This window comes from Puntigrus tetrazona, chromosome 13 (assembly GCF_018831695.1).
Source record: "Puntigrus tetrazona isolate hp1 chromosome 13, ASM1883169v1, whole genome shotgun sequence".
Taxonomy (NCBI): Eukaryota; Metazoa; Chordata; class Actinopteri; order Cypriniformes; family Cyprinidae; genus Puntigrus; species Puntigrus tetrazona.
The window spans coordinates 1,311,693-1,338,589 of record NC_056711.1 but is presented as its reverse complement, the minus strand read 5'-3'; the positions used below and the strand labels follow the sequence as shown (position 1 = coordinate 1,338,589).

At 37.5% G+C, this 26,897-nt stretch overlaps 2 protein-coding genes across 3 annotated transcripts in view; one reads left to right on the top strand and one right to left on the bottom strand.

Annotated features, from left to right (window-relative positions):
• Window positions 1-3,469: 3,469 nt before the first annotated feature.
• On the top strand, window positions 3,470-9,884 carry mat1a (methionine adenosyltransferase I, alpha). Of its 2 annotated transcripts, XM_043255202.1 has the most exons (9): window positions 3,471-3,824; window positions 5,083-5,160; window positions 5,419-5,541; window positions 5,644-5,756; window positions 5,843-5,986; window positions 6,473-6,691; window positions 6,838-7,020; window positions 7,211-7,344; window positions 8,369-9,884. In XM_043255202.1, the coding sequence occupies exons 1-9, from the start codon at window positions 3,749-3,751 to the stop codon at window positions 8,469-8,471; spliced, it is 1,173 nt and encodes a 390-aa protein (XP_043111137.1). In that variant the 5' UTR covers window positions 3,471-3,748; the 3' UTR covers window positions 8,472-9,884. The 2 variants fall into 2 exon arrangements, with proteins under 2 accessions (XP_043111138.1, XP_043111137.1); XM_043255203.1 differs by lacking the exon at window positions 8,369-9,884 and having other exon boundaries at window positions 3,470-3,824; window positions 7,211-7,348.
• A 920-nt stretch (window positions 9,885-10,804) lies between these two features.
• zgc:154058 (Transmembrane protein 150A-like) overlaps window positions 10,805-26,897 on the bottom strand; it is a 28,552-nt gene continuing 12,459 nt past the window's right edge. The window contains exons 5-7 of the mRNA XM_043255214.1: window positions 23,645-23,772; window positions 14,032-14,209; window positions 10,805-12,796 (exon numbers count right to left, since the gene is read on the bottom strand). Coding sequence (XP_043111149.1) covers window positions 12,552-12,796; window positions 14,032-14,209; window positions 23,645-23,772 — 551 coding nt within the window. The 3' untranslated portion in view covers window positions 10,805-12,551. The remainder of the gene's footprint in view (window positions 12,797-14,031; window positions 14,210-23,644; window positions 23,773-26,897) is intronic.

The window sequence follows — 26,897 nt, the reverse complement described above, 5'->3', positions numbered from 1 at the left end:
TTAGACATTGGCTGACGCATTTCACTCCTCCGTGCTTATCAAAAGAGTTTGCCTTTAAAAAATGGGTCAGGGCAGGTGACAACTTGTGTTTATCACCGTACACCAACCAGCAGCAGCCACGTACTTTTTGTACCAAGAGAACGGTAACAAAATATAAACAGATGCTTGTCACCTCAGCTAACATCAACCTTTCAACCGGTGCATTTCTGCTACAATTACATCATTATCTTGACATAAACTGACCCGCCTAACAAAAGATGTCAAACGAATGCATATATCCGTGTTTTATATTCAATTGTTTTATTTCTTAACATATTATCATGTTATGCATTATATAGCTTCCTGATAAAACCGAACCGATGCACCCCGTCACTCCAAAATGGAATCATATTCTGGATAAAGGGATAATGATTGAACATTTTCAATGAGTCAACCCGGTCAAAACGAAAGAAAAAGTACAAGAATTAAAACACACAGAAATAGGAACACCACAAGTCAATGATGCTTTTGAAGCTACTGAGGTTCGGAAACGCTGTAAAGGTGCACCAGTCAACAAAACTCTTCGTATCAGGCCTGTGTGGGTGAGTGACACAAAAGCAGTCAAAACTGAAGTTTGCCAAAAAGCCAAGGTGTTGTGGTCAGATAATCACAAAACCAGTTATTTAAAATTAAAAATCTAAACAAAGCCCAGACTTCCATATATCCCAATCGATGATGATGGAATTCCTTATAGCTGAAATCAAGCAAGAATGGGTGGAAATACCATTGAATGTTCACAGTCTGTTAAACCTAAAGCGTGGGAGAAAGTTAATCTTTTAGCTGGACAATGATCTCGAACACAGGGGCAAATGAACACTAGGGTGACATGAAAAAGGTGAATGTACTAAAATTGACCCCATCACTGATTGGGTTTGCGGTAATATTTAAAAACTGATGTGGCAGAGGAATGGGTCAAAATCATATCCGGACAGTCTGCCATACACTTATGGCAAAAAACATATAGCTGTTGTCATGAAGTATTTTCATGAAAGGATTACTTAATTTTGAGTTTCAGTACCTAAAATATTATTGTACAGGACTTTGTCAGTGCTACGAGAGAACTAGAATGCTGAACATCATCTATAACAATTGGTAAATTCCTTGTTTATAAACCAATTTTCACTAATAGCTAGTTGCTTATTAGCACGCACATTACTAGCACGATGACTGTTTATTGCTTCTTATAAAGCACATACTAATGTCTTATTCCACATGACCATATTTTAGATCCCTTAACCCTACCCCAATACCTAAACACAATAACAACCTTACTAAAGTTTATTGGACAAAGGTCATTGTTAACAGTTACTGATCCCCAAACTAAAGTGTAAACATACATTTAATAAACAATTGCAATTTAACAACAAAATTACCCGATGAACGTGCTTTGGGTGTACAGCAATACGCAATTAAGTGCTATATAAATGCATCAATCATACATTCATTAATTTGGGATAAATTACCCACCTAAATTAAACATTGAAGTATAACTGCAACAAGAAGAGATCTTGAAATCAACGTAATGGACAGGTCTATATTTATTTGAATGTGATTTCAGAAAACAGCAATAGCTGGATATGAATAGTTCTGTCATGTGTCAGCTCATTTTAACCCTGCTCGCATCCGTTTTCTGATCCTGTTTGTTTTCTGGCCATCTCTGAATCTACTCACAGCTGAAGGATCATAGTCCATGAAGTGTGGTCTCACATGCACTGTTTGTCACTGTGTAGTTTACTTGAAAAAAGGAATTAATGCTCATTTAATTTAATTGTATTTTCTTTTCAATAGTTTTTATTCCAATTAATTATTTTTATAACGTAATGATGTCAAATAATTGTCTTCAGTTGTTCAGTGGACCTAATTATCTGGGTTTTTTTTCCTCTCAGAGTTCATCTTTTATGCCACATGTCTCAGGTTGAGAGTTCAACAAGAAACTGACCTTTGTCTCACCATCTCACTTCATTGACTCATTTGTTCACTAAAAATTCTCCCTCCAAAATTCAACTGGTGTGTAAAACAAAGCCAACTGCAAAATGATATTATAATGCTAAACACATCATCAATATTATATCGTTAAACACATCTGTTCACAGATAAGCATCTGTACGTTTATTCAGCATCTGTGCAATCCACTGTCACAGTTCAGCCAGTTCAGTCTTATAGGTCATTCCTGTAGATTCCTATAGATTTAGTTTGTCTTTCTGCTGAAGCATAAAAGTTGTAGGTTTAATCCCATGTGTGGGCACCTACAGAACGGGAGAGTAACTAAGATCACAACCCTGCCCTGTCACCATTGTGCCCTTGAGAGCAAGGCATGAGATTATTTCAGAGGAGGGCCCTGTATTTACTGTACTACAAGTTGCTTCGTAAGCATCTACTAAATGATGATAAACTATTAACTATTAAACATGCTTTCTATCAAGTCATCTTTAATTATATAGCGCTTTATACAATGCAGATTTGTCACAGTAATAAAAAAATTAATAAAGTATCAGCGATGCAAACTTAAGTGAGACAAATTCAAATTCTGCTGCAATGCAACCCAAGACAAGACAAGTGTTATTATTTAGCTCAAATTTGTTAATTAGATCTATTAAAATATTTTCTGATTTTGAGACAAATGTAGTGGTATGCATATCAATCAAATGATCTGGATCAAATAATGATGCAACAAAAAAAATTAAACAAATAAATTCTGTACTATTACAACAATTATATTAATTTTGCAAAGTTTTGATCCAGTAGGTCTTCCTAACTTTACATTTTAACCCTTGGACACATCCTGGCTTGACCCACATTGCAGCTCTGAAAACAAACTTTTAATTGAAAATGTGAAAATGTGCAATTGACTGCAGAAAAAAACAATGGTCATATCAGGATACACAGGATTTCAAAACCTGCACTCTGAGAATAGACAGTTAAAAATTGAACAACGTTTAGCACAGCATGTCTTGGCACAGAACGTGATTGTTATATGTTAAACTATTATGTTTTTTAAAGGGTTTTGCAATGCATTTATTACACAACCACAATGAATTCATTTTAGCCAAGCACATGTCTTTTTCAAAAGAGAGGAGTGTTGTTTCATCCAATCACATCAGAAGTTAACTGCACCACACCCCACTTTAGATTTGATATGACTTGACATTTTCCACAAAGTTTATCATAAATCACCTTTCAGGTCTGTTTGTAAGCACTCCTTCCCTGGCATATATTAGTATGGTGTGAGGATGATTTATAGCCCGCAAGTGATCAAGTTGTCCGTTGACAGCAGCAGCCATCCCACCCTAAAGAAAACCTTCCTATGGCAGAGCTGGGCACACAATGGGTTAACAGAGCGTTTCTGAAAGTTTGAATCTCCTCCCCCCAAACAACACCCCCTGGAATGGTCTGCCCCACTCGTTCACATGACACGTGTGTGTATGTGTGTATGTTTGTGAGTAAGAGAGTGAGTAAAGCTTAGTGTGTGTGTTTTCTTTCTGCCATATATAGGGGCAAACTTGCCTCGAGACGAGGTTGTGTGTTATATAGTCTGTGATCTATCTGCAAACCTCTCTTTCTTTCTATCATTCTTTCTTCTGTACCCTCGGGACTATAAGGAGCTCTGCATACTTGGCCTGCTTTAGCCAAAGTTGGAGGAAAATTATTGGGCACTTGATAGATTATTTTGTCCCGTTGATTTCGAAGATCTGTTCAGTTGCTGGCAAACATGGAAGGAACGAATGACGTTCATGATGACGGATCATTCATGTTCACCTCAGAGTCTGTGGGAGAAGGGCATCCAGGTGATTTTCAATCTAAACTTTTACATTTGAATTCAATTTTGTAGTATATGTACTATGTAACTTTTGCATTCTGGACCTGGGTAATTGCATGGAGACAACCCCTTAAGAAATTTACCTATAGGCTAGTTCACCTGCCTCAACAAGTCATTGTAGCATATAGAAGCGGTGAGCTGGTTAAGCAACAGTTCGTAAGCCGCTTAAGTTAACAGTTCAATGGGGTTCATTCACACTTTCAGTAGCAAAACTTCCACAGTGCCATGTGCTTAGCTGGTATTTCATTGAGTGAAAGTGTAGTAGACAAAAATAGTCAATTAGGGGTCATGACTTTTACATAGGTGTTAAATTACTGCATATCGCTTGGAGGCTTTTCTCAGTTACATATTTACTATGCTATTTATTTCATAATGAACTTACTGATACAGTGAATGATTTGATTATGACACCGTCCCATGGCTGTCCAGTGAGTCAATTATCGGCGCACCTGTATGCCAACAGATTTTGCTTCTGTAGTTATTTCTGTTTCATGTGGGAACTTGCCAGACCTCACATTTCTTATCAACATATTGCCGTTCTCTCATGTCATGCTGCAAGGCCAAAGTGCTGTGGACGTTTTCATATTCTGCACTCCTGAAAAATGCTAAGTCAGTTTGCTTTGCATTGTGCATTTCGCAATACATATCTCAAAGCTTATTTTAAGCTTAATGACTCTTAATGGGTTTTAATTACTTTTAATCTAATCCTGTCTGGTACCTCCTACACAAATTTTGCAACCCTGCAAACTAACCTGTCTGGTTCACATGAACAAATTTTTAGAGTCTTGCTAAACATCTACCATCAGCACATATTTCACCAAATAAATCAATATGGGCGCATGTGCAAGATGCACAAAAATCTATTCCATAATGCTCCAGACTGAAGCGATCTCATAGATTTGACTTGTTTGTCTCATATTATCACCTGAGATGTTGTTTTGGACAGTGCATTTTCTGATGTAACTCACCTAAACTGTTGCCTCAGCTAGCAGCCCAAATATAGACTGAGTGAATGATTCTGAAAGGAGAGGACCATGGTATTGTCCTCCAGCTGCTCAACTGGGCTTTTGCTTTGTTGGGATTCCTGTGTCCTACAGTCTTCCTATAAGAGAGGCATTCTACTCATAAACTGAAACTTTCGGGTGTTCTAACACTAGACCCACACTTGAACCTTCACCTGAGCCATTATATAACTTTGTTTCATAATGGTGTGATTTTGTTAATAGATAAAATCTGTGACCAAATCAGTGATGCAGTTCTTGATGCACACTTGAAGCAGGACCCAGATGCCAAAGTGGCCTGTGGTGAGTGAATGTTTTTAATCACAAACAAAATAAACACATAAAGGCTTTCTGAATAAACATGACGGTTAATATAAAAGTTTATAGTCCAACAGCAGGTCACTTATTTTGACTCTTGTTTAGTTACAGAGTGACCATTTCTTGTTTAAGGACATTTAAATAAAAAAAAAATCTCAATTTCTAACCTAGCAATGGATTATAAATTCCCAATTTTCCTTTGTCATGGGACATTTGACTAGTTTTATTTGTTTTAATCACCAGAAACGGTTTGTAAGACTGGTATGGTACTTCTCTGTGGTGAGATCACATCTCGGGCCAACGTTGACTACCAGAAGGTTGTGCGAGACACCATTAAACACATTGGTTATGACAACTCTGAAAAAGGTCAGCATCAATACACTCTGATTTTCAGCATACTGCCAAGTACTTCAAATTAACTAACTCATCCACCATTTTTTTCCACTATTTGCACTTCCATCTGTTCAGGTTTTGACTATAAAACCTGCAATGTGCTGGTGGCTCTAGAGCAGCAGTCTCCTGATATAGCGCAGGGTGTCCACGTTGACAGACATGAGGAAGATATTGGAGCTGGAGACCAGGTCGGAACACAACATATATTTAAAAATGTGTTTGAGCATATTGTTTGAGACAAACATCCTCACGTTGCATTTTTGTTGTATCTTAGGGGCTCATGTTTGGCTACGCCACTGACGAGACGGAGGAGTGCATGCCACTCACCATTGTCCTAGCTCACAAACTCAATGCCAAAATGGCAGAGTTGCGGCGGGATGGCACCATCCCATGGCTCCGCCCGGACTCAAAAACTCAGGTCAGCATATTAAGACTAAAAGAACAAAATATTATAAAAAGAATTATTTTGCACACTTTCAATCACAAGTTGATATAATTAAGTCTTTAGAGGCACAATGTGCAGGTTCAAAGCCCCTGACTGACATTGACCATGCTATCTTATCAGCTGAGTGTTCATTGAACCAACACATTGGCCAATAGGTGTGACGGCTGTTGAGCAAGATAGTGACCATGAGGCGGTCTCTTTTAATGCTTGAAAGAAAATGACCCCCAGCATGACATCCAGGGCCCCCGGTCCTAACTTTTCCCAGTGGGACAGAGGACACGGCTGTGCACCCGTCAATCTCAGGAGCATGCCAGCAACTCAAGCTGGGCAGCTCTCAGGAAGCTGAAACCTCTGGTCTATTTTAGAGTTCTGCCATTTTCAGACCATACAGCAGGAAATGTCCTTCACATTCCCTATGTCAATTAAAATGATGACTTCAGATGTTTTCCACAACTTCAGGTCACTGTGCACTACAAGCAGGAGAATGGCGCTGTGATCCCTTTGCGTGTCCACACGGTGGTCATCTCCGTCCAACATGACGACCATATTTCACTGGAGGAGCAGCAGCGTATTCTTAAGGAGAAGGTCATCAAAGCTGTGGTGCCAGCAAAATATCTTGATGATAAGACTGTCTACCATCTGCAGCCAAGTGGACGCTTCATCATCGGAGGGCCTCAGGTGAGCACTTTCTATGGTTCAAATGGTCGTAGAAAAGCGCCGTTGCATAAAGATTTTGAAAGGTTTAAATAAAAAAATAAGTGATTGCATTTTCACCCTTACTTTTATGCTGTTTTTCAAATCCATACAAAATCTCTACTTTTTAGGGAGATGCTGGTGTCACAGGTAGAAAGATTATTGTAGACACATATGGTGGATGGGGGGCTCATGGTGGGGGAGCATTCTCTGGAAAGGACTACACCAAGGTGGACCGCTCTGCTGCCTATGCTGCACGCTGGGTGGCTAAATCTCTGGTGAAAGCCAAACTGTGCAGAAGAGTGTTGGTTCAGGTAAGATGAAAGTGTAGACGTCTTAAATAAAATACGGTGAGCTATGCATAATGTTGTGTCTAGAGCAAAAAAACCAAAAAAAAACAATTCACATTCACATTATTGACCGATTTGATCTGATATGGATTTAATCTGGAATGGATGAGCTGGTGTCTGGAGCAGGGTCATGAATAACTGATGTGTTCTGTAGGTGTCTTACGCCATTGGAGTCGCCTACCCTCTCTCAATCTCCCTTTTCACCTACGGCTCATCGGAAAAAACAGAGAAGGAGTTGCTACAGATTGTCAACAAGAACTTTGACCTGCGACCAGGTGTCATTGTTAGGTAAACAATTAATAAGATAATATGTTCTTATTATGTACTTCTACTTTAGGGAAGGAAAACAACATTTTCTGTTTTTCAGATGGTTCTGAAATCTGATGGTTAATTTAATTCAATACTTTATGTGGGTGAGTTCAAATGGACGGAAACATTATTTACATGGAATTTAGTTCAGTAAAATAAGGGGGAATTAAGGGTTATTCTCTGCGATTACATCTGTTCAGTGAGTGCCATGTCATGTTATACCCATCCAATCAGGTTTACTTAGACTAAAAAAGCAGCTAACTGTTGAAAATAACATTTTAATAAATCTAAATTATAATTTTCTATATTAAAGTTTTAACGTATTGAGTGTATTTACAGCATGGCTCATGCATTCTGACTGGCACGCAACTTAGGTCAAGTTCACGTTTGCACTATTTTTGGCAGATACAAAAGGTGTAATATTATAAATATGTGTGTGTGTGTGTGTGTGTGTGTGTGTGCACTACTCATTGTTTATGCCAAATGTCCTCACAAGTGTGGACCAAATGTCCTCACAAAATGGGGACTAAAAACAGTGAAAATTTTGACATTATGTGAACTGGCCTGTAAGAGGTAACTAGGGAGGGATAGAAAATAGTAATTTGTACAATTATAAAAGTAATAGAAGTCTACACAATTCACAGAAACAAACGTGTGTGCATACCTGGTATTTCCTTCCAGATGTCCCCACAAGGACACCAGTAATTTTTTTACTTGTCCCAATGAGGGAAAAAAGTTTTTAAAAAATGAAATGTTTTCTAAAAATCTAAAAATGAGGTACATTTACCGTTAAGGGACAGGAAAAAAGTTTGTACAGTACAAAACGTCGTAGTAGTAGGCTAATACATGACATTTCTCGATGTTTCCTCCAGGGGGAGTGTCGCTACCACCAATAGGCCTAAATGTATGGCGGCTCTACTGTGTATTAAGCGTCTTTTATGTACCGATGCCCAGATAAGGGCTGTTTGATGAAAGGCTAACAAACTCAATTTCTACTCGGCAGGGACCTGAACCTGAAGAGACCCTTCTACCAGAGCACCGCCTGCTACGGTCATTTTGGCCGATCAGAGTTCCCCTGGGAGATGGCCAAGAGTCTCAAGGTTTAAACCGAGAGGCGCGCGAACCTTACCTTCAGTCATTCGGTCGCTCTTTCCTCCAGCGCTCCTCTCTCAGCTGATTTTAGTTCACTTCCTGCATATGCTACATTTCAGATTAGACCAATATGCTGTAAATGTCAAGATCGATCAATTAAACCCGGCCTTTTGTTTAGAAGTCCATCGTGAAAGGATCCCTCACGACCGTTTCACGGCATCAGCACTCACGACCACCTATCATTCCTTAGAGCCAAAGTGCGTCCTATACCAGCTTAGAATAGAGAATATAGAGAAGACCTTAAGTAATCAGTTCATAGTTTGATTACACGAAAAAGTGTAAGTACTGTGACTCTGTGGTGCTATCACAACATTACTCTCATTACTGGCGCGAGTTTTGGGCGGGAATATCTGTTTTTCCGATCAACGGAGGAGAGCTCGGGAAAACTGCAGTGCAATTCTGTTTGGTGCCACTAGTGCCTCAGAAAACACATTTCAGCTTTATACGTAAAATTATTTAAATCGTTCAGTTTTTGCTACGCTGTAATTTCTTTTTCATGAGCCAAATTAACTATTTAATCAGATTTTCATCGGGGCTGTGACCAGGCACAGCAGCGTGTTGCGAAGAGTTACACTAAGCATATTGTGGACCATTGGGGGCTTTAGGTTTTATACGTTATACAATCTGATTAACATATTCCTTGCATCATATATTTACAGTCTTAAAAGGGTCTAATTTGTGTGCCTTTTTCTTGCATCATAAGAAATGTGCTTTTTGTGACTGCTTTATCTTATTAATGTTTGATAATGACAGAGGGATATGATGAATATTGTTTACGTGTACAGATCCTGTGCTGGTCTTACATTAATTGTCACCCCTGGAGAGTGAGCACGTGTGTATTGGTATTTGTGGTTTATGGGGACACAAATTTGTTTAATGACATGGGTATGACAGATGTATTAAAATTTGAAGGTGGTTTATGAGGACACTGCCAACTTCCCCATAATTCAACGGCTTAAAAATCATAATAAATGTTGTTGTTTTTTTGGGAAAAACTGCATGAAATCTCCTGTAAGGGGTAGGTTTAGGTGTAAGGTCGGTGGAGTGCAATAGCACATACAGTTTTTACAGTATAAAAACCATTACGCCTATGGAGAGTCCTCATAAACCACAAATGCCAACATGTGTGTGTGTGTACTTCAGTTATGAACAAAGCCAGATTACGTTGCACACTCGTGTGTAAAAGCCACTCTTTTGTTTTCTTTAGACGTCTGGGAGTTCAACAGAGGCATTAACCCCTAAAAACACCATAAACCATCTTCTTCTTACCGTTTTCTTTCAGATTTTCATCTTTTGTCTTAAAGATTGAATTAAGAATTTGACATGTAAATAATTGTGAATAATTAAAGTGTGGAAAATTCTTCATATATGTCTGGTGTTGGTATGGATGTCTTTAGAAACAATGGTTGACTAATTTGTTGGTTAATATGCCAACCTGTGCAAATAATATGTTTACCACAGAGTTTTGTAACAGGTCACCAAAAGCTGAAGCGAAACACTTGATAAGTCAAACAAGAATAACCAAATCCAATCTGTTTGAATAGACCCGAAGGCCATGGCGACCACTAATAGGAATTGAGTGACCCAGTCTACGTGACTTAAGCAAAGTTCATTCACAGAGATGAGAGAGAAGGGTTAACGAGAGTAATGTCTGATTCTGCTTTATTTCCATACATTTTAAGGCAAATTTACAGCACAATCAAACAAATCCTGCCAAAAAAAAAACAAAAAAAAAACTTTTCTCCAATGAGCGTTTCAATCTTTGGTTGAAACAAAGGCACGTGAAGGTGTTTTTGCGGTCTGATGTCACTGAATGCTGATGTGTGGCAGAGTCATGTTGAATGGTGACAGCAGTACGGCTATTGACTGTCAGAGTCCAAGATTAAGCAAACTAATAGATAACACATGAAGGAACACAAGTCTGGCCAAAAGGTAACGCAGAAAAAATTACTTGACTGTTTTTTTTTACGGACAAGTCAAAAACGACTTTACTTTTCACCCTCATGTTAACGACTTTCTTTTATTGTTTTGCCCCGTGGAACACAAAATGAGAATATCAGTCAATGCTGGTTGTTTGCATGTTACCTTAAGAATTCATGCGTGCTGTTGTGTCTCTTGATTCCTGTATTTAAATTATTCTAGCCACGTTATTATGTTAAGAAACGAAATGAAATGCAATACATTTTTCACAGAAATGCCTTCCTTATTCTGCACTGCTCAAATCTCATATTAGATGGCATTGATGGAGAGATATGTCACTTTTTTGGTGAAATTTTATCATTTTTGTTATCAAAGGGTAACATTATCAATGAAATGACACATGGAACAACTGAAATGTCTCGTGAGATACTTATGGTGGTCTTGTGAGGAATAGAGCTGCACAGCAATTCTTCAAATTTCTTATTTTGACTTCCACAGGAAACATGACAGCATTTGGATTTGAAACATAATGAAAGATAGCATATAGTTGTTTTTTTTATTAACGATTACTTTAAGCAATATAATAAATATTTAGGAGAAAATGGTTTAAACAACAAATTAAACCAAATTATGGGTTTAACAGTATTACAAGATGTATTTGAAGCAAAATAAAGCTCTCTATAAAGGAAATGTTCTGAACAAGTAATGGAAATGGCACATTTTTCACTTATATCTGGTGGATTGATGCAGTCTTGAATGCAGAGAGAAGATATGTGACAGCAAAGACATCTGAAATTCCTGAGCGAAGAGAATTAGTAAACTGAAATGGCGCGAAAGATGTTTTCAGGACGGCACTCGTAGTATAAATATGGCTCTGATCCTGACAAATAAAATGACAAAACTCTTGACAAAACTTTGATATTAGCTGAGGAACAATGTGATTTTTTTTTCATGCTGGTAGTGTGAAAACATTTGACCACTGTAAACCAAATTGCATCTGTTTTTCAAAACAAAACCAATTATGACCTTGCAGTCCTGCTGCAAATCATTTTGTCTGCAAAAACAGCTGACAAAAACTTAAGAACACCTAAACTAGTCACCCTTAACATTAAAGGGCGGCTTCATGTTTCAAGACGCTTCCTTTTAACCAACTCCCATAAACCCCCAACACACACAACAATTCCCACAGTGACAGAAAGAGGGAAACCTATGATCACACCGACCTCAGGACAAGCTCTCTTCTCAATTACATTTGGTCACAATGTACAATACTCATAGACTCTAACATGACATCTGGAATGGCACCAACTACTGGCGACTTAATGTGATAAGCTTATGCTCCTGTTTCACGAGAGGTTTTTGCTGATCTCGTTCAGCTTAGTTGTTTACAACCAGCATAATATTTGCTACGTATCAAAAAAAATACACGCCTAGACTATGGACATAGATCTCTATTAAATATCAGTATTTGGTTTTTGGTTTAAGGCACATCGGTAATGACAAGCTCCTGGAAAATACATTTCAGACAGCATATGGCGATTAAGGCAAAATGAAACACCTTGATCGGTTAGCAGACAGCAGATATAAGTGACAATAAAATGTTATTTAACCATCTCTGACTTTGGAAAAAAACTAAAGGCACGGAAAACATCAGCATTTTGGGATCCACTGCCTTGCACTGTATGGAATTGGCACAATAACATTTGTTTTGAGGCACTACGTTAAAATGCTTGAGTGCTGACAGTTGCAAAAGGCTTCGGGTTTAGTTTACTACACCATTGACGTAGCGGTCCTCTGGTTTCACCAATGGACGTGTAATTTTGCCAACTAGCAGTCTGTAGTCTCTTTATCCAAGTAACGCAGATACTTAAAAATCCCAATAAGATCTAATGGAAACTCCAATACATCCAGGCAATGATCTTTGTTGTTTCCAGCTTGGAAGCTGTGCGATTCAAAAGGTCCCCCCAGAGCGAAGAAGTCTCTCAAAAATGTGCAAAATCTGAGCTGGTTCCTTTGGCAAAGGTGTACGAGAGCCACGTCCAGTTTCTGTAACTTTCCCTCTTCGGTTACAGTGTTTTTTTTCGTAGTGTTGAGAGAGATACGGGACACTGAGGTTACAGCATGGACAGGCTCTCAGGCTGGTGCTGGCTGCCCCCAGCGAGAGACTCCATCTTGTGGTCTCGGCTTACGGACTGTAGAGATTGCCCTTGGGCCAGCACCATCATCGTGTCACTAGATATCCCGGCGAATTCAAAAGCGAACGTGCCGTAGAACAGCATAATAATGACACAGAACACCCACTCGAAAATGGCCGATGCATGTTGCAGGACAAAACTCTCCTGGACAAAAAACACCCCGCCTGAAGAAAGTTAGTCAAGGAATCTTAGTGAACACTGTAAACTCATGCTCAGGCCTGTTTGCATTACTGGAAAAACATGCATGAACTCAGTGACTGAGAGAGAAAACTTGAAAGCTGAATACAACAGGATATTCCAACATTCTGAGAATATATTATGTTATCTGAGAATACTGCAACAATAAACCTAACCAATGGAAAAATAACAGCAACATAATACAGCTGTCAGAATTAATCATTTTCAAACGCTGTTAATGCTTTTTCACCAAATTCGTTTGCGTTATGAAAATTTTACTTTGCAGATTTGCAATAAAGTCATAGTTTGCATTTCCTGTGCATTTTAATGAATATTTAATGCTCATAGTGCATATTTAAATCTAAAATCAGCGCATGATATCTTTGTCAAATTTTAATTCAATAATTCAAACATTATTAATTTTTAACCATGACTTCTGCATCAATAAACCCCTAATTAGCCTAATTAATAGTAAGGTATTTGCTGAGTTTAGGTAAAATCTAGGGATCTAAATTGTTAAAAGAGAATGTTAATAGAAGATGTTTATAGAAAATACAAATAAACAGCCAATATGCAAATAATATGCATGCTAATCAGCAACTAGTTAATAGTGAGAATTTGTGCTTAAAATAAAGTGTTATTGATATATTTTTTTTTTCTTTTTACATAAATAATTCTCACTATTAACTATCAACTATGACTTTTGCCTCAAATAACTAATTAATCAACCATTATTTAACCAATTAAATAACTTGCTGCTTATTATTATTTAGTAAGGTTATTGTTCAGTATAGATAATGGGTAGGATTAGGGATGTAGAATATGATCGTGCAGAATACTGAAGGTGCTTGCTTTGTAAGTACTAAAAAACAGCCAATATGTTATTAATAGGCATGCTAATAAGCAACTTCTGAATAATACGAATTGGTCCCTATACTTAGTGTTATTAAAAAAAAAAGTCAATAATTACACATTATAACCGAATAATTACACATTATTTTTTTTAAATGTAATCATGCTCATTTTCCTTTTCCATCTCCTTGGCGTAACTCATAGAGAGATGGATCTGATTGCCTTTTTATTTATAGCTGTTGCTATCATGAATTATTGTGGCCGAGATAATCATGTAGTGAAAATCTGATATTATGATAGCCTTAATGTGATTTACAATCTTAATACAAATATACAATATAATGAGGATGAGATTTAGTGTAAAGGATACTGAGCACCAGGGCCACAAAGGCCAGCAGGGTCATAAAGAGACGCAAATGACCCATATTATATTCTCCCTGAGTCTTGGCCAGACGGTAAGTCAGCGCAGACTGAAGACACACAAACAGCATACTGGTGGGGAAGGCTACCCCTGCTCCAACATAGTGAAGAACCTTAGCGTTATCCACCTGTGAGGAACACAGAAATCAGTGAGTTCAGATACACCAATCATAATCACTACAGATGCGGTAAACAACAGCACATACTGTGGGTGTAGTTTAGCGGTGTGGAGGGAATCCATGGTTACCATTTAAAAAAGCGTTCTGCATTTTCCCTTTATTCTAAATGGAAAAACCACAAATAAACTTTCTGGAGTGTTTTTTTCCCTTTCTAAAAATAGCCACATCTGGAATGTTTTTTTTTCTTTCCCATTTTCATTTTTCCCAGCTGTGGAAAAATCACATTCAGAGAGCCTTACCGGTTCAGTGCAATCCAGAATAAACATCAGGACTAATTAAAACCATACAGAACATACAGTCAACACACTAAACTCACACTGAAAACATATGCCAACATATTTTATAGACTTGATCTTTGATCAAAATTACTTGATTTTGAAAATGTTATTTGCTCACGAAAGCACATAAATATATCCGTTTTCAAGTTTTTTTTTTTTTTTTTTGGTTGTTTTCTTTTTGTTTTACTTGAAAGTACAGTACAGTTGGCCTAAGTCTAAATGGATCTGGTCAGTTAAAAAAACAACAGTCCCAAAATTGTCATGGAACATATTGGGAAACAGCCAATTTCAGTGTCAGTGTCAATTTCCAGAATTTCCATTTTTAAAGCTGCAAGCTTTGCTATGCATGCCAACATATAACTATCTGGTGTTTTTTTTAATCTGGTGCCTAAACACTGAAGGTAATGAAAGGGGAGTTCACAATGCCACATCACACATCACACGCAACACCAGAACCAGCAGCAGAGGGCAGCAGAAATCCCACAACTACAATGAGCATTATTAACTCCACACAACCACACAAGACAAGGTCCGTAAAATGGTAGTAAAATCCATATCATGCTGCTTAAAAGTCAATATCATGCCTTAAAACATGTAAGGAAAAAAACAAAAAAAAAAAAAAAAAAAAAAGTCTCCTGTGTATATCCCGGCTTTATTTCATCAAAATTGTTAATATAGTCAAATATTTTCTATTGTAATATATTTTAAAATGTTATTTATTCATGTGATGCAAAGCTGAATTTGTCCCGAGTGTGACATAATCCTTCAGAAATCATGATAATATGCCGTTTTTGGGCTCAGGAAACATTTCATATTATCATCGTCCATGGTGACAATGAAAAATTAAAGCCTCTTAGCTGGTTAAAAGTATGAATTTCTTTCAAAACGTTATTGCATAAGAATATATTACTGCATATTTTAACAGCATACAATATGTCCCTCAATCTTCCCTTACAATAACTGTATCTGTATTCTTTTACTTCTTTTTTTGAGACGCAAACAAAAGTCAAGTATCAAGTGTTGCACGAGGAACATTGGAAACCATAAATCAACTCCAAGCTTTGTCAGCGAACCCGTGATTATCTCAGCAAATGATATCCTGTATGTCCCCTAAGGCTAAGACTTCCCCTTCACTTCAGTGTCTAAATATTGAGATGCTGCTCCCGCTGCTTGCTTGCGCTGTCATTATGACAAGGACATGCTTTCAGCTCTGTAATGTGCAAGGTGTGTAATATGCATCTCAGGTTCAAGAACAACGATTAAAGCTCTTGAAAGCTGCGAGGTCTTGTGGGAAACAAGCACAAGGGATGAGACCGTGATAGTGTGACCTATGCCATTAAAATACACTGTGATGCATTAATCTGCACAGAGAAAATTTTGGTCACATTTTAACTTCAAGTAAACATCTGACTTAAAGGAACAGTTTACCCAAAAATGACAACTTGCTGAAAATGTACATCAAAAATTCTTTATTATTTATTCAGTATTACATTGTTTGCTCAGCAGTGAATGCTTTGCGGTGAATGGCTGCCGTCAGAATGAGAGTCCAAACGGCTGATAAAAACATCACAAGTAATCCATACGACTCCAATCCATCAATTAATATCTTTTGAAGCGAAATAAATAAATAAATAAATCCATCATCCATCAATATGCCGTAACTTTAAACTGTCGCTTCTAGCCAAAATGCAATTTCATAAACCATAATAATGCTTCCACCCATCCAGTCCATGTTTTGTTGTCCTCTCACCTCAAAATCCGCCAGCATGCCTTCAGCTGTTAGCATATTTCTGTAATGTTTGATTTTGAATATAAGAAGCAATATTATGAATGGAGGACTCCTATATTCCCCAGGTGCAACAGTTTAAAGTCATGTGGTTTATTGTGGATTATAATGATGTTTTTCTCAGCTGTCTGGACTCTCATTCTGACGGCACCCGTTCGCTGAAGAGAACGCACTCATGAGCAAGTGATTTAATGCTACATTTCTCTAAATCTTATCAGATGAAGAAACAAACTCATCTGCATTTTAGGTGGCCTGAGAATGCGTACAATTTTTAATACATTTTCATTTTGGGGTGAATTATTCTTTTAAGAAAGAGCACTTTATAACATGTCCAAATAAAAAAACCAAGCAAACAATTGGATATAAGAGCAAGCTATTTTCTAAAGCCCTGTTCTGCCAAATTAGCAATAGAGAGGAAAGGAGCACTCATATGGACTTGCTTTAACATGTGGTTGAATGTCTGCCTTGCAGAAAAACGTGTAGATCTGTTTCTGTCTCTCTTTTTGAACAGTAAGAAGAACAATAAAAACACCTTTTAAGAGTTTGACCGCATATAAATAAGTAGAGCTATCAAATCCAATACATAACATCCGACTAATTAACCGAATTCAAGTCGGGTCTTGCTGTTTTTCAGCCTCTCAAGCTTGTCTTTAAGATGCTGTGAGAAGTAAAGTAGTTAAACTTTGAACTTTTTGTTCTGCTGGGCTCCTTCCAGCTGTTTTGAATACATGAACATGTCCTTTGTGAACAGCTCCGCTCATTCTGTGCTGTCTGCTTTCAGTAAGTGTGGTTTGGCGAGGCGTGTTGCCAGTAGTAGCAGTAATAGTACACTTCGCAAAAGCATAAAAGTGGTATTTTCAAGAAAGGGTTCACATTCGAGTCACTGGCCATCATTAACTGCATACACTTTTTAAAATCACATGACGTTTTTTTTCAAATATCATTTACAGTATTCCATTGAGCGGCCTAATCATATGATTTGCAATAGCCATGTGTGCCTTTTCCTTCAGGGCCTCTTCCTCTACTCTGGGAATTCAGAAGAAAAGTTCTTCGCAGGCTGGCAGAAGGTATCTACAGTTTGCTTTGGCAGCCAGTAGCTGTCAGACCATCAGGACCAAGACCAAGTCGAGAAACTCTGTGCGTAACTACACACACTACACACTACACAAACAAACATAGGAAGAGCCCCATGCTTCATTTATTCAGGATGATTCATCCAGTCCAGTTCTGCCTAAGAATCATGTGTTTGGCTGTAATTAAATGTTTATAGGGGACCACACAAGCACGCGCGCATAAACATGCACACTCACGTGTAAAACATCCAGACATGCTCATAGGAACTCTAACTTACGCATTATTCAGATGGGACTACGATTTTTAAAAAGATGTGAGCATGTGGTCTCAATAGACGAGACTTAATGGTAAATGTGACAAATTTATTCCATCTATAATTAAGCTTAGATATTAACCCTAGAAATCCTCAGATTTGTTAAGCATATTTCAAAGTCCTCGAAACTGCAACTATTTAAATTTAAACTTATTTCTCATTTTACAGGGTTAAAGTTACGATAAGTATTTTCTAGTGTTGTGCACTACATCAGAAGGATTATTGAAAAAGGTACAAATTCTTGGTTCAATTTACCGGTTGCTGATTGAATGGAGGCAGATCTGAATATGAGCTTGCAGTCATTTGTAAGAAAGGGGCAGAAATCTGACATACTGTATGTCACCAATGAGAAGTCTCGTTCTTGAAACAGAATTTAAGCATTTTTAAAACAGACAGGATGCGTTTGCTGTTAATGCCGATTTCAAGGTGAGGATCATACCTGAGGCTGCAACCACAGAGACTGTACTGAGAACATTTCCAGAAACAAATCTCTTTAATAAGTCAGTAAAAAAAAAATTCTCCTTAACAGATTGCCAACAGTAACAAAGTATTATTTTATCCAGAAATTGGCAGGTGTACCAGGCAACACAACAAACATAAAAAATGCTCTAGTTTCACAATTCAACTGTCAAAATAAATAGCTGGAAAAATAATACACCACAAATCACAAACCTAAATTATCAGAAGAACCCCACAACTGCCAAAAACGAGATAATTTGCACAGTAATTTTAACCAAGGTTATGCGAGAAAAACACTTTAAAAAAAAAAAAAGCTTAAAAAACTAGAATCGCTTGGAATAAGGGCTAACTTATGAGGAAACGAAAGGGAACAGTGCAAGCTCAAACAGGTCTGCTGGAACAGGGTGGCCACACACCTGTATGTAACTATCAAAACAGGACACACTCCAAGCTTTGTTCTTCCCAACAACTGCAAACTGCACCACAGCATTCACACCAAAACTTGAATGCCGGGACAATCAAGTTCTATTAAATTTTGGATACCGCCAGAGTTACATAACATGACTTCCCTTTTTCCTGATGCTAATAACGAGTCTGCCTGCGCCTTGTCATCCTACACCGCAGCGGAGGAGAGCTCCAGAAGGGCAGGCAGGCCTGCTGATGAGGTGCAGATGTGGCGGTCGGGCCACGTGCTTGTTCCCGCCTCTCCCGCCTGTCAGATCAGGGTAGCTCTGTGCTCTGTACACACAGCACATGGTACGCCGTGACTCACTCACTCACCCACATTTCCAGTAAACTTGCCTCCATTTCGCAGAAAATAAGAAGGCTGGAGCAATCCATTTTTCTATCCAAAAAATATTTCAGGATTGAACGTTGGTGATAGGAATGGAATAAGTCTGTAAATTTCCAGTTGTCATAACAAAACAGTTAAAAACTGATTACTGAAAGGCTAAACTGCAATCAAGACAATTCAATCGTCTGCAATTAAAGTCAGTTTAAAAAAAGTCTCGTTTACTGCTTTTTTAATGTATTGTACATGATTCATTGGTGCACGTCTTTGTAAAAAATGGTATAATGCTTGAAACATCTATCCTTTTTGAGCAAAATCATCAGGCCATGCTGGCTTTCAACTTTTTCCCTCCAAGCTTCTGGATCCGTTTGAACTTCTCAATCAACTCCCGATGGATAAAATCAAGTCCCATGCTACACAATTTTCTTGTTAAATATTCCATTCACTTGGAAATATATCACATTAAGGAAGTAAAAAATACCATTTCAAGACTTTTAAGACCTCATGAAGTCACTTTACGAGAGCAGTGTTCTTTCCTACGCTGACATACTGCTTTTCCTACTGAAACTAGAAGCAGGACATTTCGAAGAGCCTGTTCCTTAAAAACTAAATACATCAAAACTATGAATTATGATTTGCTAGAGAGCATTCGATCTAACAAATCACAGTCATCAATATTTTGGTTCTATTTTTCCCAGGAGAAGAATATAAATTTTAAACACGCACCGTTCAAAAGTCTGGGATCAGTAATATTTTTTAGCGATGCACTGAAATGAAAAATCTTGGCCGAAGCTGAACAAAATGAAACATTGCACCGAAGGCCAAAAGACAAATAAAGAACACGGGTTTTTACATTTTTACCCATATATTTTGGCAATTTTTTTCACCACTGAATAAATTAAATAGGCAAAATGGCCAAAATGTGCAGTATCTGACAACAAAAAAAAAAATGTAAATGTTTTTATTATGTGGTCACTATTGCTTTGTCTGTTAATCAGATCACTTTATATTTACAGAGTATTTATGCATTCAGAGATAAACTAAAATCACAGCAGTGTCCATCTATGAAGGATGCAGGCTGTCAAACACACACAACTATTAGCCAATCACAGCAGTGGGTGTTTACTTCTGAGTTTACAATCCACCACATCTATTCAAACCGCTTTCTGATGAGGAGGTTCAAAAACAGGACAGAAAGTAGCCTATTACTTCTAGATTAGAAGTGTTGGATGTAAAATATCCTGATTACATGATGTGGGGACCTCAGAGAACAGTACACATTGATAAGAAAGACATTTTATGGCCCCTTAACACATTTTCTATACTAATACAGCTTTTACTCCTCTGAGACAAGGGAGTTTTATTTGGCTAACAGCTTCCCTGTTGCATTTCAGCTCATTTAAATGAAGGCCTGACTGGATCGCAATGTGGCAGGCAGTGGGCAGAAACCTTCTGTACACGTTTTCAAAGCACAAACAGAGAAGGAGGGAGGGACTTCAAGAGCAGACAGCTTTTCTTTTTCTTTTTTTTTGAACAGCTCCAGACTACAGATGGAGGAAAACAGCAGAGCGGAATGGAAAGAGGGCTGGCAAACGTGACCTAATGGACTGCAGACTTCACATGTGCGACCCAAACATGGATCTTTCTGCTCAGTATACACTGTTGCTCTCCACACAGCGCGGGTGGTCCCGTATCATCGTAATGACCTAACGTGAGGCATTAAAGCTATCTTCCCCGCTGGAAAGACTGGGTTAAACCAGCGTGAATTTCCATGATTCTTTTCATGCTGGAGATGCTGCTTCAGATATCTTAGAGGTAGTTAGGTTACTTCACCCCAAAAAAATTCTAATCTATCATAATTTATTTTTAGTCTCCAAAAAAAAGAAGAGTGTCTGATCTCGCTCCCCTTGTGACATTGCAGATGAATCTCATTATAAAGAAATAGAAATTAAGAAATAGTTACTTATAGAACTTAAAGAAATAGTTTACCTAAAAATGAAGATTATGCCATAAACATCCTAAGTGTATATGACTTTCTTCCTTCAGACAAACACAGTTTGAGGTTTTTTAAACGATGCAGTACTTGTGAATATATCCAGTTTACGGAGCTTCAAAATAATGACTGCTATCCACCCGCATTACCAAGCCTGAAAGAGCCAGGATTCATTTTTTCAGACTGTGTTCGTCTGAAAGAGGAAAATCACATACACCTAGGATGGCTTCAAAAGTAAAATATGGGATAATTTTCATTTTTGATTGAACTATTCCTTTAATCTGTAAGCATCCAACCAAGGCACCACCATTTTGATTTCATAAGCGACAACATTGTATCAGATCAAATGCCATGGCGAATGTTTGAGCCGAACATGCTAACAGAGCCTCAGAAGAGACAAGAGAGCAGTGGATTCATTGATTTATTTACTCTAACTTATATTGCTGCAGCCACACATATCTAATATAAACGTGCAATTTATTTCCCAGCTGTTTACCTTCGCAGACATAACTTGTAATTTGTATGTGAATGAGAACTTAGTTTAGTGCTCGCATACCTTTGACAGTGTCCTTCAGATGTGTGCACTCAGAAAGACGTATATTAGAAGTTTAAATGAATATGGTTTTAAAGACGTGATTTCAGCGTGATAAACATGACAATCAGAATCAAAACAGAAGTGTTTTTAGCAGGTACGGGCTGTAATGGATTAAAAAGACAGGCACACATTTTTGTTCTGCTTCCACTCAAAATAGGTGTTTTCAAAATGATATAATAAAGTATATACAGTGATCATGTTTTTAAGTATAATTCAATTCAACCACTTAATCGGTGCCAATGTATTTTATGATCTTATGAATTTTTCAAAACACCAGTGTTTTGTTTAAAGCCTTTCAAAATTGACATAAATCCTAAGGTTTCACTAAAAATATCTTAATTTGTGCACCCAAAGTGAAAAATGGTTTATAAACGAATGAGTAAAGCATGACAGAATTTTGTTTTAAACCATTTTTAATTAACTAACCCAGTCACACTTAAACCATAAACTACAAAATGTGCAGCTTATTAAAAGTTAGTAAGGTAGTTGTTTATTTTAGGTTTTGGATAGTATTAGGGATGTTGAATATGGTCATGCAGAATATGTGCTTTATAAATGCTTATGACAGCTAGTATGTTAACAATAGGCATGCTAAGAAGCAACTAGTTAATAGTGAGAATTAGTCCTTAAACTGAAGTATTACCACTAACCATTTATATCAGTCCATCCCAAACCATTTCGTATTTAAAAACAAACTACGCTTAAAGAAATGCTAGGGAGTAGCTTTGCTTGATTTCAAAACATTTCAAATATGCAGGGGAGCAGAACTAAAACAACTCTTAATTCAACAACAAAACTGCTGAGAAGATGAATTAAGTTCATTATGCTGCAAGGTTCAAGGTTCTTTTATAACATCTGCCTACGAAAGTTTTCAAGACATTAATACAACCCACTTCAGTGAGGGATGGACAAACAAGTCTGAACCTGTGCTCGTACACATAAGGTTATGCATTGCTTTTGATGGAGTACATAATTAAGACGCGGGTGCTTATAATATCAGGAGAAAGGTTTGTCTCCCCCTTCAGTCTCTATGGCAACCAGCCCATAAAAACCTGTGATGCCCCCGTTGACCGACCTCCCCACATCTCCAGCATTCTGGGCACTCGGCCAAACGTCCAAACATTTCAACCTGCAAAGACGATGTCGCCAAGGGCTCACGCCTATTCATGAATAAAGGATGTTGGTTTCACAGGACTCGAAGGAGCATGTGGCTCTGCTTGAGGGGCTTTATGGAGTCGTTTATCTAAATACTTTGGAGGAGGATCCAGGGTAGAACGGGAGTAAAGTATAACTCAAGCATGGATGACACGGGTATTCTCAAGAAATGTTTAACGGCTAAACTGTAACCCAAACACTGCTTTATACATGCACACAGCTGCACACTAAGATACACAAACACATACATGTATGAAGAGCTAGGGGCCAAATATTTGGATACACTGGACTGAGTTTGTGTTTTGCCAATATCTTAAAACTGGTTAATGCTAAAAAAGACAAAAATAGGCATTAAAATGTATCTAGCGATGTAAAACATTGTAGTGTAGAATTTATTAAATGATCATATTTTAGTCTAAAAAAATGTGAAAAGACTCACAAAAATCACAAAAATATGACACTTTATAATATATTATATGTGTGTGCCATCAAACAATTAATTACAAAAAAACTAAACTAAAAACATTGAAGATAAATCTCTCTCATGCTATTTGTAATTCTAAGAATGAAGACATGTGATTTGTGTTTAAATACATTTTTTTATTTTTGCTATGTCACACCATAGGACAATTTCTACCTAATTTTATTTGTCAGCTACCCATATATACGTATATAAAAGAGGGAAAAAATAAAAATAGTGCTAATAAACAATGACTAGGTGTGTCCAAACATTTGACTAGTGTTGTAAATCACCAGCTCTACACCAGGTCATAACAGTATTTCTACAGGAAACCGCTGTGGATAAATAAGAGCCTGTAGCCTATGAGAGGATGTTTCCTTTTCTGCTGTCAAATGCTCAACCTGAAGACCCTGGAGAAAACTTCCTGTGCTGATGTGGAGCAGTTTTTGTACACAGTAAGTAAGGTTTACGCAAGCTGTACCTGGAAGTTGCCGACCATGATGAGACCTGCAGCACAGATCCAGCCGGTGGAGAGACTTGCTGTGTTTAACACACAGTTCTGGTGCTTCTCTATCACATGGGCATAGCGTAACAACACTATCACCATCACTAAAAAGTAGGAAGAGAACAAAAACATGAATTTGTATAGAAACACAATTATTAATAATTTGTTGCTTTTCCAACAGTTGATAAGCACAAATTTAAGATGCTGAGTGGGAGTTTTTAAAGCAATGGTTAACCCAAAAATGAAAATTCATTAATTACTCAGCTTCATGTCGTTACAAATGTGTAAGACCTTCATTTATCTTTGGAGCACAAATTAAGATATTTTCAGTGGTCTTACAGGTTTGGGACAACATGAGGTTGAGTAATTAATGATAGAATTGTCATTATTGGGTAAACCGAACATTTGACAAACAAATCACATAAAATCAATGCAAAATTCCCAAAGAAAAGCCTAGCAGCCTTCAGTAGTGTGGCATTTAAATACAAAATGATTTGTGCCAATCGACTGACTTCAACAGTTACTAAGACAAGCCTTGTCAAATGTTTCTAATAACATCTTGCAGAATTGCAACATTTAAGATTTCTAAAGTATGCGAGTTCATATTTATGCTTCATAACTGGCAGACACTGTTAACCAAAGTTCATTTAAGGTATACAGTGTTATTACAAACAGGGTCCAAAAGTAACACTCAATAAGCGCCAAATGAAAGTTAAAATTGGCTTTGATGGATAGAAACATGAGAGTAAGAGATGCATGATATCCAAAACAATCGGAAAAATCTGACAATCTGGAAAATAAGAAATGTGTCAAATTTATTGTGACATACTCTCATCTTCTAAAGATTTCAACTTCTCAATGGGAAATCTTCCACTGACGTACATTAAAGATGATATCTGTGAGGCATATCTAATTTTTTTTCCAGAAGTAGTGACACTTATGTCAAATATCAATTTGCCAAAATGATACAATAAAACAATGAAGCATAACATATTTGTGATAGGCACAGTTTCTAACACAAGTAACACAATCAACTGCATGTTTGTTTTTTTAAATATGCACAGAAAAATCTAAATAGTCTAGTATCCTTATTAGAGCCCTGCATTTAAGCTAACATTTTTACACCCCTAAGGCCGGGCTTTGGGTCATTTTCCCCTCATAGTTCCGACACAGGCCGGGCTTCTCCTTATTTTAATATTTTAGACATCCTTCAATTAGTGATGAAAAAATTGCAGTGCAACGCTGGTGGAAACAACATGAGATCATGCGATCAGTACTCACAGCAGAGAGCTGCTGTCAGCAGATGATAACTGTAAAAAAAAAATCTTACAAAAAACTGATATATATATAAAATGTAATTTATTCCTTTGATTACTCCAGTCTTCAGTGTCACATGATTCAGAAACCTTCAGAGACCATACTAAAATGCTGATTTGCTGCTCAAGAAGCATCTTTTATTATAAAAAAAGAAGTTCTTTTATGAATCTTGATAAAATCCTTACATCACTCTTGAGCAATTTAATGCATCTTAAATGAGTAAAAGTATTAAAAATCTGACTTGCTTCCAACTTTTGAACAGTATTGCACCACACATAAAAAAATTAAAAAAACATACTAAGACTATAATTTCAAGTACAGGAACAGGTTAATTCACTTTTCTTAAGTTGTTTTTTCAGATGTTTGGAAAAATAAGTCATGACGTACTAATCAGTATGTTATCTTAGGTTAGCATGACCCAAAAAAATCAGACAGAAGAACTATAGTCTCTTTAGTTGTTTCCAAAGCAGCTGTCCTCAGACTCACTCTGACAAAACATGATTTCCAGTATTCTTTGGACAAAAAATACTCATTGTTTTCCTGGAAAATCTAAAAAGCCTGGCAATGTGGAAAGATGAGGGGAGAGGATAAAGAGGGACTTCATGGTGAGATCTCTAACGTAAATCAAGCTGCTGCAATCTGCTCAACTGTTTTACTGCTGGGTTAATGCTTAATGAAAACTGACTGGGGCAGATGTGGCCCGTTAGAGTGGCAAAGTGGGAGGGGGGAGGTAGACAATAAACCACCCCTCCTTTCTCAGCCCAATATACCTCCCAGAACACTCCTAGTCAACATTAAAGCCGTCATAACACTATTACTTATAGTATCGAGATACTGCATAAAAGACCAACATGAATTGTCATGCTGGTTAAGACTGGTCTTCCTTATGGACCACTATAGCCATGATTCTAACCAGAAAAAACGCAAGTCAACCAACATGGTGAAGCTGGTTGATCAAGAAAGTCCTGCTGGCTAAGCTAGATCAAAAGCTCACTCAGGACCAGCATCCAAAACAAAACATGCTAGTGACTATCTATGTTGGTCTTTTTTTGAAGAAAGATAAGATGTAACTACATCATACAGATAAGATATGTAACTGCTTGTGGTAGTAACGTATTTAGGATGTTTGTTACAACATGTTGTAGTAGAAGTTACGAGCATGGAAAAACAAGCAACAAGTCTGCAGGCGAAGATAATTAACTCTGTTTAATAAAATCCAGCTGAAACGGCACAACAGCAACAGAAACTGTGGTGTGTAAAGGTTGTTTACTGCATTGGACTACACAGTCCGCTGCAGTCTTTCTTCCCAAGCTTCTACTGTTGATGTTTCCCTCATGAATGGGCCCTCAGTGGATACGGGCACAGGAAACAATAGGAATTCAGCATAGACAGCAATCTGCAAATGGCTAAATATATCTGCTTACCACGGACTAACTTTAAACTTTATCTTCTTGTGCTCTGGACAACCCCAGAATCCCATTCTTCTAAGTGGGTGTAACAAAAGGTCAAAAAAGGTCTTTCCAACTGCCTGTCTGTGTATATGTTTGTGTGTAGGTGTGTTCGTAAGCACGGTTTCCTGAAAATACGTTTATCAGGACACAAGAATGGGGACTTGGTGGCATGGCCTGTTATTTTTTCTGCTGTGTAACTACCACCACACCTCACAGACAAACAAAGTTCAACTCCAATCAAACTTGCTTTACATTAATGGCAAATTTAGCCTAAAAATGTGCCTCTCAAGCTAGACATTTCAGATTTTGAAAAGTTCAAGGCAAGTAATATTTGAGTGTGTCATTGGTTTGGTGTCAATATGCCAGATTGCCAGACATGGTGCTTTAGAACTATGGTTGTAGATTGTTCAAAACTAAACTAAACTATTATTTTAATATTATTTAGTATACACTAAATAGTA

Excerpts from the sequence above, each read along its gene's own strand:
- mat1a (XM_043255202.1), top strand. The coding sequence starts at position 3,749 with ATGGAAGGAACGAATGACGTTCATGATGACGGATCATTCATGTTCACC. Across the intron at positions 3,825-5,082 it reads TGTGGGAGAAGGGCATCCAG|ATAAAATCTGTGACCAAATC; the intron begins GTGATTTTCAAT and ends TTTTGTTAATAG. Across the intron at positions 5,757-5,842 it reads ATATTGGAGCTGGAGACCAG|GGGCTCATGTTTGGCTACGC; the intron begins GTCGGAACACAA and ends GTTGTATCTTAG.